Source organism: Symphalangus syndactylus, chromosome 9 (assembly GCF_028878055.3).
Source record: "Symphalangus syndactylus isolate Jambi chromosome 9, NHGRI_mSymSyn1-v2.1_pri, whole genome shotgun sequence".
NCBI lineage: Eukaryota > Metazoa > Chordata > Mammalia > Primates > Hylobatidae > Symphalangus > Symphalangus syndactylus.
In genome coordinates, this window is record NC_072431.2 from 63,560,965 (window position 1) to 63,576,870 (window position 15,906).

General features: G+C 53.0%; 1 protein-coding gene across 9 annotated transcripts in view; it reads left to right on the forward strand.

Moving 5' to 3' along the window:
- MLXIPL (MLX interacting protein like) overlaps positions 1–10,392 on the forward strand; it is a 55,543-nt gene extending 45,151 nt beyond the window's left edge. For 4 of the 9 annotated variants that reach the window (XM_055292882.2, XM_055292877.2, XM_055292873.2 and 1 more), the window contains 9 exons: positions 3,598–3,767; positions 5,846–6,377; positions 6,607–6,900; positions 7,061–7,176; positions 7,268–7,387; positions 7,570–7,697; positions 7,779–7,902; positions 9,201–9,330; positions 9,617–10,392. In XM_055292882.2, the coding sequence (XP_055148857.1) occupies positions 3,598–3,767; positions 5,846–6,377; positions 6,607–6,900; positions 7,061–7,176; positions 7,268–7,387; positions 7,570–7,697; positions 7,779–7,902; positions 9,201–9,330; positions 9,617–9,735 (1,733 nt within the window). In that variant the 3' untranslated portion in view covers positions 9,736–10,392. The remainder of the gene's footprint in view (positions 1–3,597; positions 3,768–5,845; positions 6,378–6,606; positions 6,901–7,060; positions 7,177–7,267; positions 7,388–7,569; positions 7,698–7,778; positions 7,903–9,200; positions 9,331–9,616) is intronic. The other 5 variants (XM_055292880.2, XM_055292879.2, XM_055292876.2 and 2 more) reach the window with 5 other exon arrangements.
- The last annotated feature ends 5,514 nt before the right edge of the window (positions 10,393–15,906 follow it).

Below are 15,906 nucleotides of genomic sequence, written 5' to 3' on the forward strand. Positions count from 1 at the left end.
GAGGTCTGGCTGGAAACCCAGGGAGGGGACCAGAACTCTATGGAGGCAGGAGGCTTAGTGAGGGGTGCTCAGGGAGGCAGCCAGAGGCAGAGGAGCTCAGGGAGGGGATGACAGGTCAGGTCTGTGGAGGGGACAGAGGCTAGGGAGGGACTTGGGCCCGGGTGAGCAGCTCGGGCTGGGAAGCAACTTCTCTCAAGGCAGGGTGGGGACAGGCCTGGGCAGCGATGGTAAGGGGGTGGCTGGTGACTCAGGGATGAGAGGTCCTTGCGGCCCCATGACCCCTGCCTGGGACCCAGGGAGTGGGCAGCAGCTGTGAGCAGGGAGGAGCCCTAGGCCCTCAGTGGCCTGGGCCCAGGCACAGCATGAGGCTGATTCTAGAGCCAGGGTCTCGGGGACCTAGTGACAGGAACTGTGGATTCTGGGAGATGGGGGAGCAGCAGTGACCACTCGCCATCTCCCACCTGGTCCCCCTTTTTTTTGAGACGGAATCTTGCTCTGTTGCCCAGGCTGGAGTGCAGTGGCATCATCTTGGCTCACTGCAACCCCCACCTCCCAGGTTCAAGCGATTCTCCTGTCTCAGCCTCCAGAGTAGCTGGGACTACAGGCGCCCGTCACCACGTCTGACTAATTTTTGTATTTTTTTTTTTTTTTTTAGTAGAAACGGGGTTTCCCCTCATTGGCCAGGCTGGTCTCGAACTCCTGACCTCAGGTGATCCATCCACCTCAGCCTCCCAAAGTGCTGGGTTTACAGGCGTGAGCCACCCCCCTTTTAAACAAAGGCAGCCGCGGGGCCTGTAATCCCAGCTACTCAGGAGGCTGAGGCAAGGAGAATTGTTTGAACCCGGGAGGTTGCAGTGAGCCGAGATCGTGCCACTGCACCCCAGCCTGGGCTACAGAGCGAGACTCCATCTCAAAAAAAAAAAAAAGAAAGAAGGAAGGAAGGAAGGAAGGAAGGAAGGAAGGAGAAAGAGAGAAAGAGAGAGATGAAAGAAAGACAAAGGAAGGAAGGAAGGAAGGAAGGAAGGAAGGAAGGAAGGAAGGAAAGAGAGAGAGAGAAAAAGAAAGAGAAAGAAAAAGAAAGAAGAAAAAGAAAGAAAAAGAAAAGAAAGAAAGAAAAAGAAGAAAGAAAGAGAAAGAAAGAAAGAAAAAAAAGAAGAAAGAAAGAAAGAAGAAAGAAAGAAAGAAAAAAAGAAAGAAAGAAAGAAAGAAAGAAAGAAAGAAAGAAAGAAAGAAAAAGAAAGAAAGAAAGAAGAAAGAGAAAGAAAGAAAGAAAGAAAGAGAAAGGGAGGGAGGGAGGAAGGAAGGAAGGAAGGAAGGAAGGAAGGAAGGAAGGAAGGAAGGAAGGAAGGAAGGAAGGCAGGCAGGCAGGCAGACAGGCAGGCAGGCAGCAGGACAGCAAAAAGACACCGTTTCACCATGGGGTTAGACACGCAGACAGGCACAGAGCAGACGCACATGCACCATGCTATCATGGCAGGACAGGTTCACATGGCCTCAGACGGAGCGACAGACACCCAGAGGGTAGACAGAGGCTGCGTGCAGACCCCATGCTGAGACTCGAGGGTTCAGTGACTACAACACACAGGGCCTGCACCCTCCTGCAAAGCAGAGCCACTGACGACACACAGGGCCGCGAGCGGTGACTCACTCCTGTCATCCCAGCACTTTAGGAGGCCAAGGCAGGAGGATCGCTTGAGCTCAGAAGTTTGAGACCAGCCTGGGCAACATGGCAAAACCCCGTTTTTGCTAAAAAATACAAAAATTAGCTGAGTGTGGTGGTGCATGCCTGTAATCACAGCTACTCGGGAAGCTGAGGCATGAGAATCGTTTGAACCCAGGAGGTGGAGGTTGCAGTGAGCCAAGATCGTGCCGCCGCACTCCAGCCTGGGTGACAGCAAGGCACAGCGGCTGACCTCCTCCCCTCGCCCTGCACCCCTTTCCCACCCTGGCATTCTCTCTGGGCACCTCCTTTCTGTACCAGCAGATCAGGGAATGGGAGCCACCAGGGGATGGGAAGGGGGACTTCCTGAGCTAAGCCTGGTGCTGTGCAGGGGAGGGGATTGCTTCCTGGGGTTCCTGTTCACACCCACAGTCCCCTCCTGTCTCCCACGCAAGCTCATTATAATCCCAGCACTTTAGGAGGTTGAGGCAGGAGGATGGCTTGAGGCCAGGAGTTTGAGACCAGCCTGGGCAACATAGCACGATTCTATCTCTGGGGGATGGGGTTGGGGGTGAAGACACACACACATACACACACACACACACACACACACACTTGACCCCCCAGTGGGTTCTGGGTTTGGGGTGACCTTATCTAACCGACTCTTGGTCTCCTTGGAGGTGGCTCCTGGGAGGCAGATTTGAGCAGCTCTCCTGGCAGTGGGGCTGGAGGGAAAAAGCGGGGAGCTAGGGCCCACCCAGGCCTGTGGAATTTGTCCCAGTGGGGTCAGAATTGCCCAGACTAAGAGGCCTCGGGAGCTGGCACGGATCACAGGCTGGTCAGGGTCAGAGAAAGGTGCCCGGAAGGGAGCGGGTGGGCAGGCGGCGCCCAGGCCCGGGATGTGGTCAGGCCGTGGCCAGCTGCTTCCCAAAACCAGAATAGCCCAGGACTTACACAACCCGCACCCCAAACAATCCGCTACTGCCTCCCCCAGCTCTCGCAGGTTTCCCAGACCCCTTGCCCCACCCCACTCAGAGCCCACCCTTAGGCCCCCTCTCACCCCCACCCCACTCAGAGCCCACCCTTAGCCCCTCTTGCCCCCACCCCACTTGGAGCCCAGCCTTAGGTCCCCCTTCACCCCCACCCCACTCGGAGCTGACCCATATCCCCCTCTCACCCCCACCCCACTCAGAGCCCACCCTTAGCCCCTCTTGCCCACACCCCACTTGGAGCCCAGCCTTAGGCACCCCCCTTGCCCCCATCCCACTCAGAGCCGACCCATATCTCTCTCTTGCCCACATACCATTCAGAGCCCACCCTTAGGCCCCTCTCATCCCCACCCCACTCGGAGCCCAGCCTTAGGCCCCTCTCGCCCCATTACACTCTTCACCCCACTCCTAGGCTCCATCTGTTGACCTTCCAACAAACCAAGTTTGTCCCAGACCCAGTGACCTCGCATTCCCCCTCATCTCCAACTCACCCTCTTGAACTTCTGCCACCCTGGGGCCCCTCCCATCCCAGGCCTCCTCCTCTCGCACCGCACCCCTTTTCCACCCTGACACTCTCTCTGAGCACCCCCTTTCTGTACTTCCAGCAGATCAGGGAAGGGGAGCCACTAGGGGGTGGGGAGGGGGACTTCCTGAGCTAAGCCTGGGGCTGGGGAGGGGAGGGGGCTGCTTCCTGGGGTCCTGTTCACACCCACAGTCCCCTGCTCCCTCCCACGCAGGCTCATTCCACCCAAGACGGTTGCTGCTTCCCCTGATCAAGACAGAAACCCTCCCAGTTTCACAATCTTCTGTGGAAGGGACCCCCACCCTCTGCCCGCCAGCCCCCACGTCTCCACCCGCCAAGGCTGGAGGCAGGCCACTCTCCTCCCGGCTGTTTCCTAGCCATAGCCCTGGCCCTAACTGCTGTTGCCCTGTGTGTCTGAATTACAGATTTCTTTACCAACTCCCGCCCCCCACAGCCGCCCATGCCTTCAAACTTCCCAGAGCCCCCCAGCTTCAGCCCCGTGGTTGACTCCCTCTTCAGCAGTGGGACCCTGGGCCCGGAGGTGCCCCCAGCTTCCTCGGCCATGACCCACCTCTCCGGACACAGCCGTCTGCAGGTGAGCTCACCCCACCCTGTCCAGCCCTGTGCAGCTCACTTGAGAGCTGGTCCTGCCCTGTTCATGTCCAGGAGGCATCAGACACTCCCTGAGTGCCCAGTCTTCTGCTTGGAGATTGGAGGGGAAGAAAGACCCCATCTCTGCCCTCTGGGAGGGACCCCGTGAAGCAGAACTGGACAAAACGGTTGTGGGAGAAAGCTAAGGGCATGGAGACCATGGAGTGGGCTCCACCAAGGGCCAGTTGCTTGTGGAAGGCTTCCTGGAGAAGGGGAGTTTCTGGGCCTTAGAGAATAGGTCAGCTTTGGACAGAAGGGACTGGCTGAGGTCAAGCCAGATGGGAGAACAGCAGGAACAAAAGCTTTGAGGCAGAAAGCTGAGCGTGGATGTTTAGGAAACAGTGAATCTACCATTTTGGTTCATGAATTCCCCAAGTGCAATTTTTTTTTTTTTTTTTTTTTTGAGACAGAGTCTCACTCTGTCGCCTAGGCTTGAGTGCAGTGGCACGATCTCGGCTCACTGCAACCTCCGCCTCCTGTGTTCAAGCAATTTCCGGCTGATTTTTGTATTTTTAGTAGAGACAGCGTTTCACCATGTTGGCCAGGCTGGTCTCAAACTCCTGACCTCAGTAGTCCACCCGCCTCGGCCTCCCAAGGTGCTGGGATTACAGGTGTGAGCCACGATGCCTGGCCCCCAGGTGCAATTCAGAAGTTGCTTCCTGCTGCTTGGTTATAGGCCTTTTCCCTCCATCATCAGACTTTTCAGGTGCTCATTCTAATCGGTTGCTGAGGGGTGTCTCTCCATCAGACAGTGAGCTCCTTACTGAAAGGGTTATGTTTTGCTCACCACTGCATTCTTATACCTAATGCGGCTCAGGCACATAACAGCACTCAGTGAATGGTTGTCCAATGAGTGAGTCAGTGACTGAATGAATGAGCAAGTGTGCAGATGAATGGGTGTGCTGGTGAATGGATAGACGCATCTTAGACTGCAGTGGAGGCACACGTGGGTTGGTGGATATATGGGTAGGTGAGTGGTTGGTTGGATGGATGGGCTGGTGGATGGATACATAGATGAATAGTTTAATGGATCAGTGAATGGGCTCATTGGTGGTTAAGTGGCTGGAAATGTATAGATGGTGGATGGATGGATGGATTATGGATGGGTTGGTGGATGAATGATGGACGTATAGATGGTTGGATGGATTAGTTAATGCATTAATATCTGGTAGGCTGGTGGAGAGAGTGGTAGATGAGCTGGTTCATAGATTGATAAATAGGTAGGTGAATGGATGGAAGATGGATGGATGGAGAGATTGGTGGATGGAGTAGTAGATGGACAATTGATGAATGGATGGGTGGGTTGGTTAGTGGATGGATTGGTGGGCAAGTTAGTGGGTGGATGGATGGATGATGAATGGATGGGTGGGTTGGTTAGTGGATGGATTGGTGAAGTTAGTGGATGGATGATGAAGGAATGATAGGTTGGTTGATGGATGGATTGGTGGACAAGTTAGTGAATGGATGGATGATGAAGGAATGGTGGGTTGGTTGGTGGATGGATCGGTGGACAAGTTAGTGGATGGATGGATGTTGAATGGATGGGTGGGTTGGTTGGTGGATGGATCAGTGGGCAAGTTAATGGATGGATGGATGATGAATGGATGGGTATGTTGGTTGGTGGATGGATCGGTGGACAAGTTAGTGGATGGATGGATGATGAATGGATGGGTGAGTTGGTTGGTGGATGGATTGGTGGACAAGTTAGTGGATGGATGGATGGATGGATAAGTTATTTGGGAGACAAATGGATGGGCAGAAAGATTGATGCTCCGCTGTCCCTGCTTTTTGCATAAATATACTCTACTCCCTCCTCTCATTGTAATTTCCCTGCTCCGTGTATATGTTCGCACACCTGTGTGTGTTGGAAGGCGGGGCTCATTTCTCCTATCTCTCCCCAGGGCCCCAGTCCAGACCTCGGCCAGGGCAGGGCAGGGCAGGGCAGGGCAGGGGAGGCCCAGATGGCTGCCAGGGGCAGCTCTCTCCTCTGCTCTCTGAGTGTCTGTCTGTCCCCCCAACCAGGCTCGGAACAGCTGCCCTGGCCCCTTGGACTCCAGCGCCTTCCTGAGCTCTGATTTCCTCCTTCCTGAAGACCCCAAGCCCCGGCTCCCACCCCCTCCTGTACCCCCACCTCTGCTGCATTACCCACCCCCTGCCAAGGTGCCAGGCCTGGAGCCCTGCCTCCCACCTCCCTTCCCTCCCATGGCGCCACCCACTGCTTTGCTGCAGGAAGAGCCTCTCTTCTCTCCCAGGTTTCCCTTCCCCACCGTCCCTCCTGCCTCAGGAGTGTCTCCGCTGCCTGCTCCTGCAGCCTTCCCACCCACCCCGCAGCCTGTCCCCAGCCCAGCCCCCACCCCCTTCCCCATAGAACTTCTACCCTCGGGGTATTCGGAGCCTGCCTTTGGGCCTTGCTTCTCCATGCCCAGAGGCAAGCCTCCCACCCCATCCCCTAGGGGACAGAAATCCAGCCCCCCTACCTTAGCCCCTGCCACTGCCAGTCCCCCCACCACTGCGGGGAGCAACAACCCCTGCCTCACACAGCTGCTCACGGCAGGTGAGGGCCAGCAACGGGGAGAGAAAAGCCTGGGGAGGGAGGCTGGGGGGTGGGGAGGAAGACGAAGGTGAAGGGGCAGGTCCAGTTTGAGAGACAGAGTGATGAGGAATGAGGGACATGGGGCCTGTACCTAAAAGGGGTGTGGACTCTTGGGAGGGGCAGGATGGGGTCTTGATAGATGCCGGGGGTGGGCCAGCCCCAGCAGCCTCACGGTTCTGCCCGTGCACAGCCAAGCCGGAGCAAGCCCTGGAGCCACCACTTGTATCCAACACCCTCCTCCGGTCCCCAGGGTCCCCGGTAAGATCTCGGGCACTGGGCGGTGGGGCTGTGCCCACGGCCTTCGCCCCGACTCTCCGCCCTTCTCCACCCCAGCAGGAGACAGTCCCTGAATTCCCCTGCACGTTCCTTCCCCCGACCCCGGCCCCTACACCGCCCCGGCCACCTCCAGGCCCAGCCACATTGGCCCCTTCCAGGCCCCTGCTTGTCCCCAAAGCGGAGCGGCTCTCACCCCCAGCGCCCAGTGGTAAAGAGAGGGGTTGCAGGGATTGGGGAAATCTAGGGGATGAGGGGAAGAGGAGGAAGAAGAAGGGGACTGGGTCTGGGGCCAGGATGAGAGGAAGGGGGCAATGGGGACCCTTTCCTCCGGGTCGGTCTTTCTGTGGGTCTGTCTGTCCCTACCACAGGCAGTGAACGGCGGCTATCAGGGGACCTCAGCTCCATGCCAGGCCCTGGGACTCTGAGTGTCCGTGTCTCTCCCCCGCAACCCATTCTCAGCCGGGGCCGTCCAGACAGCAACAAGGTGGGCAGCATCCCCCACCCCAAGATCGGTTTGCTACCCCCAGGCCCTCCCGGGCTCCTTCCTAGGCTCACCCAACTCTCTGCTCCCCGAGACCGAGAACCGGCGTATCACACACATCTCCGCGGAGCAGAAGCGGCGCTTTAACATCAAGCTGGGGTTTGACACCCTTCATGGGCTTGTGAGCACACTCAGTGCCCAGCCCAGCCTCAAGGTGAGCCCCGGGCCCAGGCTGGCACTCCCAAAACCACAGGGGCCCTTTCTGGACCCCCCCACCCAAAACTCAATTGCAGGGGAGTGCTCCAGACACTCTTGCCTCCTCCCATCCCAGTGCCTCAGTGGGTCCCAGGGCGCAGCCTCTAGCACCTGCCTGAGCCCCCCTGGTGGCGTCTGCAGGTGAGCAAAGCTACCACACTGCAGAAGACAGCCGAGTACATCCTTATGCTACAGCAGGAGCGCGCGGGCTTGCAGGAGGAGGCCCAGCAGCTGCGGGATGAGATTGAGGAGCTCAATGCCGCCATTAAGTAGGCAGGGTCCAGGCGGGTGCTGGGACCAGGGGGCCATGCCGCCTGACCCCCAGCCCCTGACCCCTGCCCTGCCCCCAGCCTGTGCCAACAGCAGCTGCCCGCCACAGGGGTACCCATCACACACCAGCGTTTTGACCAGATGCGAGACATGTTTGATGACTACGTCCGAACCCGTACGCTGCACAACTGGAAGTTCTGGGTGGTATCCTCCCTCAAGCCCGTGGCTGGGGGGCTGCAGGGGCTGTGGCAGGGTGAGACCAGGCTGGGCCTGGGATGGAGGCCTAGCTCTCCAGGCCGGGCAGGCTCAGAGCTGCTCCCAGGTGACAGGCTCTGGTTCTGCCCCCTGCTTCCATGCCCTGGCCATCTTGGCCAGCAAAATTGCCCAGGGATGGGGGGCTAGGAGCAGAGAGGGAAACTGAAGGAGGAGTCCTTGGGTAAGGGGATACTTGGCCCTGACCTCAGGAAGCCCCGAGGGCAGTTTGGGAGAACCTGAACTCTGGAGTGAGGCCTACAGAAGACTTGGAATCCACTCCCTGATCTGGCTCAGGGGTCAAGTTCTTGACTGAGCCCAGGCAGGGAGCTCGGGGATGGGGAATGGTTCGGCACAGAGTAAGGGCCGTGGAGGGGCAAGGAGGAGGGGATTGAGAGGCAGGGAGCTGGGAAGGTCTTGGCAGGACAGAAGTAGGGACTGCAAGCCGGGCGCGGTGGCTCACGCCTGTCATCCCAGCACTTTGGGAGGCCGAGGCAGGTGGATCACTTGAGGCCAGGAGTTCAAGACCAGACTGGCCAACATGGCAAAACCCCGTCTCTACTAAAAATACAAAAATTAGCCAAGCATGGTGTCACGTGCCTGTAATCCCAACTACTCGGGAGGCTGAGGCAGGAGAACAGCTTGAACCCGGGAGGTGGAGGTTGCAGTGAGCCAAGTGGGCAGCAGAGCGAGACTCTGTCAAAAAAAAAAAAAAAGAAAGGAAAGAAAGAGAAAGAAAGAAAGAGAAAGAAAGAAAGAAAGAAGAAAGAAAGAAAGAAAGAAAGAAAGAAAGAAAGAAAGAAAGAAAGAAGTCCGAGCACAGTGGCTCACGCCTGTAATTCCAGCACTTTAGGAGGCCGAGGTGGGTGGATCACGAGGTCAGGAGTTCAAAACCAGCCTGACCAACATAACGAAACCCCGTCTCTACTAAAAATACAAAAATTAGCCAGGCGTGGTGGCGCACAGCTGTAATCCCAGCTACTCAGGAGGCTGAGGCAGGAGAATTGCTTGAACCTGGGAGGAAGAAGTTGCAGTGAGCTGAGATCGCGCCACTGCACTCCAGCCTGGGTGACAGAGCGAGACTCCGTCTCAAAAAAAAAGAAGAAGTAAGGGCTGCAACACGAGTCATTGGGATTCAAGGTTCGACAGTGTCCAGGCCCTTTCTTCCCCTGGTTTGAATGGGGCATCGGGGCTCCACGTGGTGTGGGGGGACCAGCTGGACCACAGGCAGCTCCTTGACCTGGGCCCAGTTCAGCATCCTCATCCGGCCTCTGTTTGAGTCCTTCAACGGGATGGTGTCCACGGCAAGTGTGCACACCCTCCGCCAGACCTCACTGGCCTGGCTGGACCAGTACTGCTCTCTGCCCGCTCTCCGGCCAAGTACGTGAGCCATCTCCCTGCCTGCTAGAGGGACCCAACCTCGGGGGTGGAGGGAGCATTCCACCCTGCTTAGGTTCCACATCCAGCTTGCCTTCAACACAGCCTAGCGTTGTGGCCACCCCCCATCCCCCAGATGGTCCTCTGGCCACCAGATGCCTGTAGACAGAGGTTCTAGGAGGGGGTGACAGTCTTGCCAACTAGTACCTCCCCCTATCCCTTTGGTTCCACATCCAAGAGTAGGGCCCTGACCCCAGGAAGTATCTCTCTCTCTCTGTCTCCCACCCAGCTGTCCTGAACTCCCTACGCCAGCTGGGCACATCTACCAGTATCCTGACCGACCCGGGCCGCATCCCTGAGCAAGCCACACGGGCAGTCACAGAGGGCACCCTTGGCAAACCTTTATAGTCCTGGCCAGACCCTGCTGCTCACTCAGCTGCCCTGGGGGCTGCTTTCCCTGGGCATGGGCTCCAGGGATCATCTCTGGGCACTCCCTTCCTGCCCCAGGCCCTGGCTCTGCCCTTCCCTGGGGGGTGAAGCAGGGTCCAGGTTTCACACTTCCCACCTCCTGGAGGCCAAGAAGAGTGGAGTCCCCGTCCCTGCTCTGCCACTGTGCTCCAGCACCGTGACCTTAGGTGACTCGCCCGCCGTCTTTGGACTGCTGTGTTTCAATCTGCAAAATGGGGATGGGGAAGGTTCAATCAGCAGATGACCCCCAGGCCTTGGCAGCTGTGACACTGGGGGCCTAGGCTAGCAACTCCAGGGGCTCAACGGTGGGAAGAGGAGGATGCTCTTTCTCTGTCACCTCCACCTGCTACCCGACAGGTGGGGCACAGACCTCTGTTCCTGAGCAGAGAAGCAGAAAAGGAGGTTCCCTCTCTCTGCTCCTTCACTGCTGACCCAGAGGGGCTGCAGGATGCTTTCCCCTGGGATAGGCCAGGAGGGCCTGATCCCAGGAGACACCAGGGCCAGAGTGGCCACAGCAGGGCAGGCATCATGTGTGTGTGTGGACGTGTGTGTGTGGGTTTTGTAAAGAATTCTTGACCAATAAAAGCAAAAACTGTCTGCTGGTTTGTTGGTGTGCTGGTCAATGTGTCTCACACTGGGATAGAGAGAGAGCCTGTCGGCAGTGGGAGGTGGCTTTGCAGAGGGCCTGAGTGTTTACTCTGAGCTGGAGGCAGCTGGAGGGCTTTGAGTGGAGGTGGGACAAGATCAGATGTACTGGTAGCAAGCGCCTGTAGTCCCAGCTACTCAGGAGGCTGAGGCGGGAGGATTGAGCCCAGGAGTTTGAGGCTGCAGTGAGCTGTGATAGCACCACTGCACTGTAGGATGGGCAACAGCGTGAGACCCTGCTTCAAATAACAACAAAAAAAGGCCGGGCACAGTGGCTCACACCAGTAATCCTAGCACTTTGGGAGGCCAAGGCGGGAGGATCATAGACCTCATCTTAGTAATAAAAAAGAGAAAAATAAATAAAAGAAGATCAGATGTAACTTTTTTTTTTTTTTTGAGATAGAGTCTTGCTCTGTCACCCAGGCTGGAGTGCAGTGGCCCGATCTTGGCTCAGGGCAAGCTCAATAAATAAAAGAAGATCAGATGTAACTTTTTTTTTTTTTTTTTGAGATGGAGTCTCGCTCTGTCGCCCAGGCTGGAGTGCAGTGGCCCGATCTCGGCTCAGGGCAAGCTCTGCCTCCTGGGTTCACGCCATTCTCCTGCCTCGGCCTCCCGAGTAGCTGGGACCACAGGCGCCCGCCACCACACCTGGCTAATTTTTTTTTTGCATTTTTAGTAGAGACAGGGTTTCACCGTGTTAGCCAGGATGGTCTCAATCTCCTAACCTCATGATCCACCCACCTCAGCCTCCCAAAGTGCTGAGATTACAGGTGTGAGCCACCGCGACCTGCCAGATGTAACTTTAAAAAAAAAATTTTTTTTTTTTGAGACAGAGTCTCGCTCTGTTGCCCAGGCTGGAATGCAGTGGCACAATCTTGGCTCACTGCAACCTTCGCCTCCCCGGTTCAAGTGATTCTCCTGCCTCAGCCTCCTGAGTAGCAAGGATTACAGGCGTGTGCCACTATGCCCAGCTAATTTTTGTATTTTTAGTAGAGACGGGGTTTCACCATGTTGGTCAGGCTGGTCTCGAACTCCTGACCTTGTGATCCGCCCGCCTCAGCCTCCCAAAGTGCTGGGATTACAGGTGTGAGGCTACCGTGCCCAGACAAAAAATTTTTGCTTATAAGAATAGAGTCAGCAGCTGGGTGTGGTGGCTCACACCTGTAATCCCAGCACTTTGGAAGGCTGAGGCAGGCGGATCACAAGGTCAGGAGTTCGAGACCAGCCTGGCTAATATGGCAAAACCCGGTCTTTACTAAAAATACAAAAATTAGCCAGATGTGATGACACATGACTGTAATCCCAGCTACTCAGGCTGGTCTTGAACTTTTCGGTTCAAGCAATGCTCCCGCCTTGGCCTCCCAAAGTGCTGGGGTTACAGGCATGAGCCATGGTGTCTGGCCAGATGTAACTTTTTTACAGGAATCCCCTGGGTGCTGAGTTGAGACTAGGTGGATGCAGGGAGACCAGTTAGGGGACAATTGCAGTCATCCAGGTGAGAGGTGATGGACTTGCTTCCTGGAGCTCCTCTCTCCATGGCCAGGAGACAGTTTGGAGAGGCTCGCTACCTTCAGAGTTGGAAGAAGGCAGAGCTGGGACCAAGGAGTGGAACCGATAGGGCATCCACTGGAACCACCCAGAAGGAGAATGTGCTCCCTTGGCAGGGCAGGTAGGGAGGGTAGTGACCTCCTCGCTATGAGAGGTATGCAAGCAGAGAGTGGATGGCCACTTAGTTGGGATGTCTTAGAAAAAACTGACAGCGGCCTGTGTGGTGGCTCACGCCACCAAACACTTTGGGAGGCTGAGGCGGGTAGATCACCTGAGGTCAGGAGTTCCAGACCAGCCTGGCCAACATGGTGAAACCCCGTCTCTACTAAAAATACAAAAAAATTAGCCAGGCATGGTGGCAGGTGCCTATAATCTCAGCTACTCGGGAGGCTGAGGCAGGAGAATCCCTTGAACCTGGGAGGTGGAGGTTGCAGTGAGCAGAGATTGCGCTACTACACTCCAGCCTGGGTGACAGAGTGAGACTTCATCTCAAAAAAACATAAAAATAAAAAATAAAAAAACTGATCCTTCAGATGGGGCTGGGGTAGAAGGCCTCAGAGGCCCCAATATTTACTGAGTGCCTGCTATGGACCAGGCCATGGTCTTGGCTCTGCAGATGCTGTTCACTACAGTATCACTCTCTTCATGGAGCTGACATTCCAGCCTGGCATGTTGGAATCCTCTTACATTTCAGACCTTCTGGAGACATTTGCAGGACTGATTTATTCATGTTTATTTTTCGTAGAGACAGGGTCTTGCTACGTTGCCCAGGCTGGTCTCAAACTCCCGAGCTCAAGCGATCCTCCCACCTTGGCCTTAGGCTTCCTGAAGTGCTGGGATTACAGGTGGGAGCCACCGTGCCTGGCCCATTTGCAGGATTTAAACACCCTAAAGAATCTTCCCTAGGTTTTCAGTTTCTCTCGTTCATGCAGAAGAAGAAGGAGAATCGCTGCCCGCAGATCTAGTATGGACTATGTGCCAAGCACTCTTATAAGCACTTTAGATTTTTGTTGTTGTTGTTATTTTTATTTTTAGTACAGACAAGTTCTCACTAAGTTCCCCAGGCTGGTCTTCAGCTCCCAAGCTCAAGGGATCCTCCTGCCTTGGCCTCCCAAAGTGTTGAGATTACAGGCATGAACCACCACACCTGGCCACTTTATATATATTAACTCACTTAATCCTCACAACACCTACCTCGTAGGCTTGCTATGAGAACCTAAAAGGGTAAATATACACATATAGAGATTTACAGATTTATACATATATTTATAAATCTGTAAAATGGGGATAATAATTATATATTATATATAAATATTATGTTTATATATTATATTTAATAATATACAAAGATTATATTTATACATTATATTTAACGTATATTTATATATTATATTATATTTAATTTATAGTTTATATATAATCTATATATTCTGTATATAAAGATTAATATATATTCTACATATAAAGATACAGATTATATATAAAATTTTTATATAGAGAATATATAAAGAATAAATAATTATATGTTAATCTATATGTCTATATAATCTTTTTTTCTTGAGACGGCGTCTCGCTCTGTCACCCAGGCTGGAGTGCAGTGGCGGGATCTCGGCTCACTGTAAGCTCCGCCTCCCGGGTTCACACCATTCTCCTGCCTCAGCCTCCCAGTAGCTGGGACTACAGGTGCCCACGACCACGCCTGGCTAATTTTTTGTATTTTTAGTAGAGACGGAGTTTCACCGTGTTAGCCAGGATGGTCTGGATCTCCTGACCTCGTGATCCGCCCACCTCGGCCTCCCAAAGTCCTGGGATTACAGGCGTGAGCCACCGCGCCCAGCTATATCTATATAATCTTTACATATAATATATAATATTACGTTAATTTATATATTACAATCTGTATAACCTATATAATCTTTATATACAATATACTTAATTTATATATTATATATAATCTTTATATATTATAAATATATCGTTTTATATTTATAATATATAAATATATTTTTACATTTTATAAAAATATATTTTTATATTTATAAAACTATATAAGTATATTTTTATATTATAAATATATATAATAAATATATATATAATATATTATATTTATAATATATAAAAATTATATATAATATATAAATTAAATATATTATATTTATATTTATATCTAATTTATCTATAAATTAGATATATACTTTAACAAATAAAGTATATACTTGCTTATAATGTATAAATATATTATAAATATATAATTTAAATATATAATTATAATATAGTATATATGTATGATATATAATATGTAATATATAATTATATGTTATAAATATACAATATAATTATATATACATATTAAATACATATAAAATACAATTATATATTATAATATATAATTATATATTAAAATACATATAATATATCGTTATTATTCAGAGTTAGAGGAAGGCAGAGCTGAAATCAAGGCATGGAAGCGACAGGGCATTATATATATTTTATATATATTATATAATAATTATTATTTTTATTTTTATTTTTTTTTTTGAGAAGGAGTCTCGCTCTTTCACCCAGGCTGGAGTGCAGTGGCGTGATCTCGGCTCACTGCAGGCTCCGTCCCCCGGGGTTCACGCCATTCTCCTGCCTCAGCCTCCCACGTAGCTGGGACTACAGGCGCCCGCCACCTCGCCCGGCTAATTTTTTTGTATTTTTTAGTAGAGACGGGGTTTCACCGTGTTAGCCAGGATGGTCTCGATTTCCTGACCTCGTGACCCGCCCACCTCGGCCTCCCAAAGTGCTGGGATCACAGGCGTGAGCCACCGCGCCCGGCCATATATTATATAATTATATACATTATATATAATATATATTATCAATATAAAACACTATGTAAGAATGAGAATGAGTTGTAATAATTATCAGCATCCCCATTTTATGGGTGAAAAACTGAGACACAGACAGGTTTGGTCCCTTGACTTAAGCTTGCTCGACCGGCGAGCAGCCCAGCAGTGCCCACCCAACTGCCTTCGTCTGCTGTTGGCCGCTTCTCTGCTGTGACGGTGGCAGGTGCGCCCAGCCTCTCGCGCATGCTCTTTGCTGCTGCAGACAGGCTGGCCGTGGCTTGCCGCAAGGGAGGGTCCCGGCAGTGTATACGCTGCTGTTTTCACTCCCACGCGGCCAGAAGTTCCCCATCAAACATCCCCTTGACCCTGTGTCCCTTCCAGATGGCTTCTTCCCTTGAAAGAGTCATCTACACGTGCTCACTCTCCCTCCTCTCTTCCCTCTCCCGTCTTGGCTCCCCACCTTTGGGATCCTCCTCCACCCTCACACCCCAGCCTCACCCCTGCACTGACTCTGCTGTCACTGAGCTCACCTCTGACTGATCCGCTCCTTGCGAAATCCAGTGCCTGCTTCGCAGTGCTCTTCTGGTTTTTCTCCAGCCCTTGGGCCTCCATCTTAAACCACTCTTTCCCTGGGAGTCCAGAATTCTCGGCCAGGCTCGGTGGCTCATGCCTGTAATCCCAGCACTTTGGGAGGCCAAGGCGGGAGGATTGCTTGAGGCCAGGAGTTAGAGACCAGCCTGGGCAACATAATGAGACCCCATCTCTACAAAAAAAATTAGCTGGGTGTTATGACATGGGCCTGTACCCCCAGCTACTCGGGAGGCTGAGCCCAGGAGTTCAAGGCTGCAGTGAGCTATGACTGCGCCACTGCACTCCAGCCTGGGCGACAGAGCGAGACCCTGTCTCAAAAATACAAAAAACAAAACAGAATTCTTGCCAAGCTCTCCTTCCTCCGCCCTGCCAATGCCCTCCCAGGTCCTGCTGTGGGAGCCTCTTTCTAGGCCTGTCCCTTCCTTAGCCCTTCTTGCTCTCTGGCAAGCCCCGGGCCATCTCATCCCCTTCAGCCTCTCTGCAGAGGACCCTG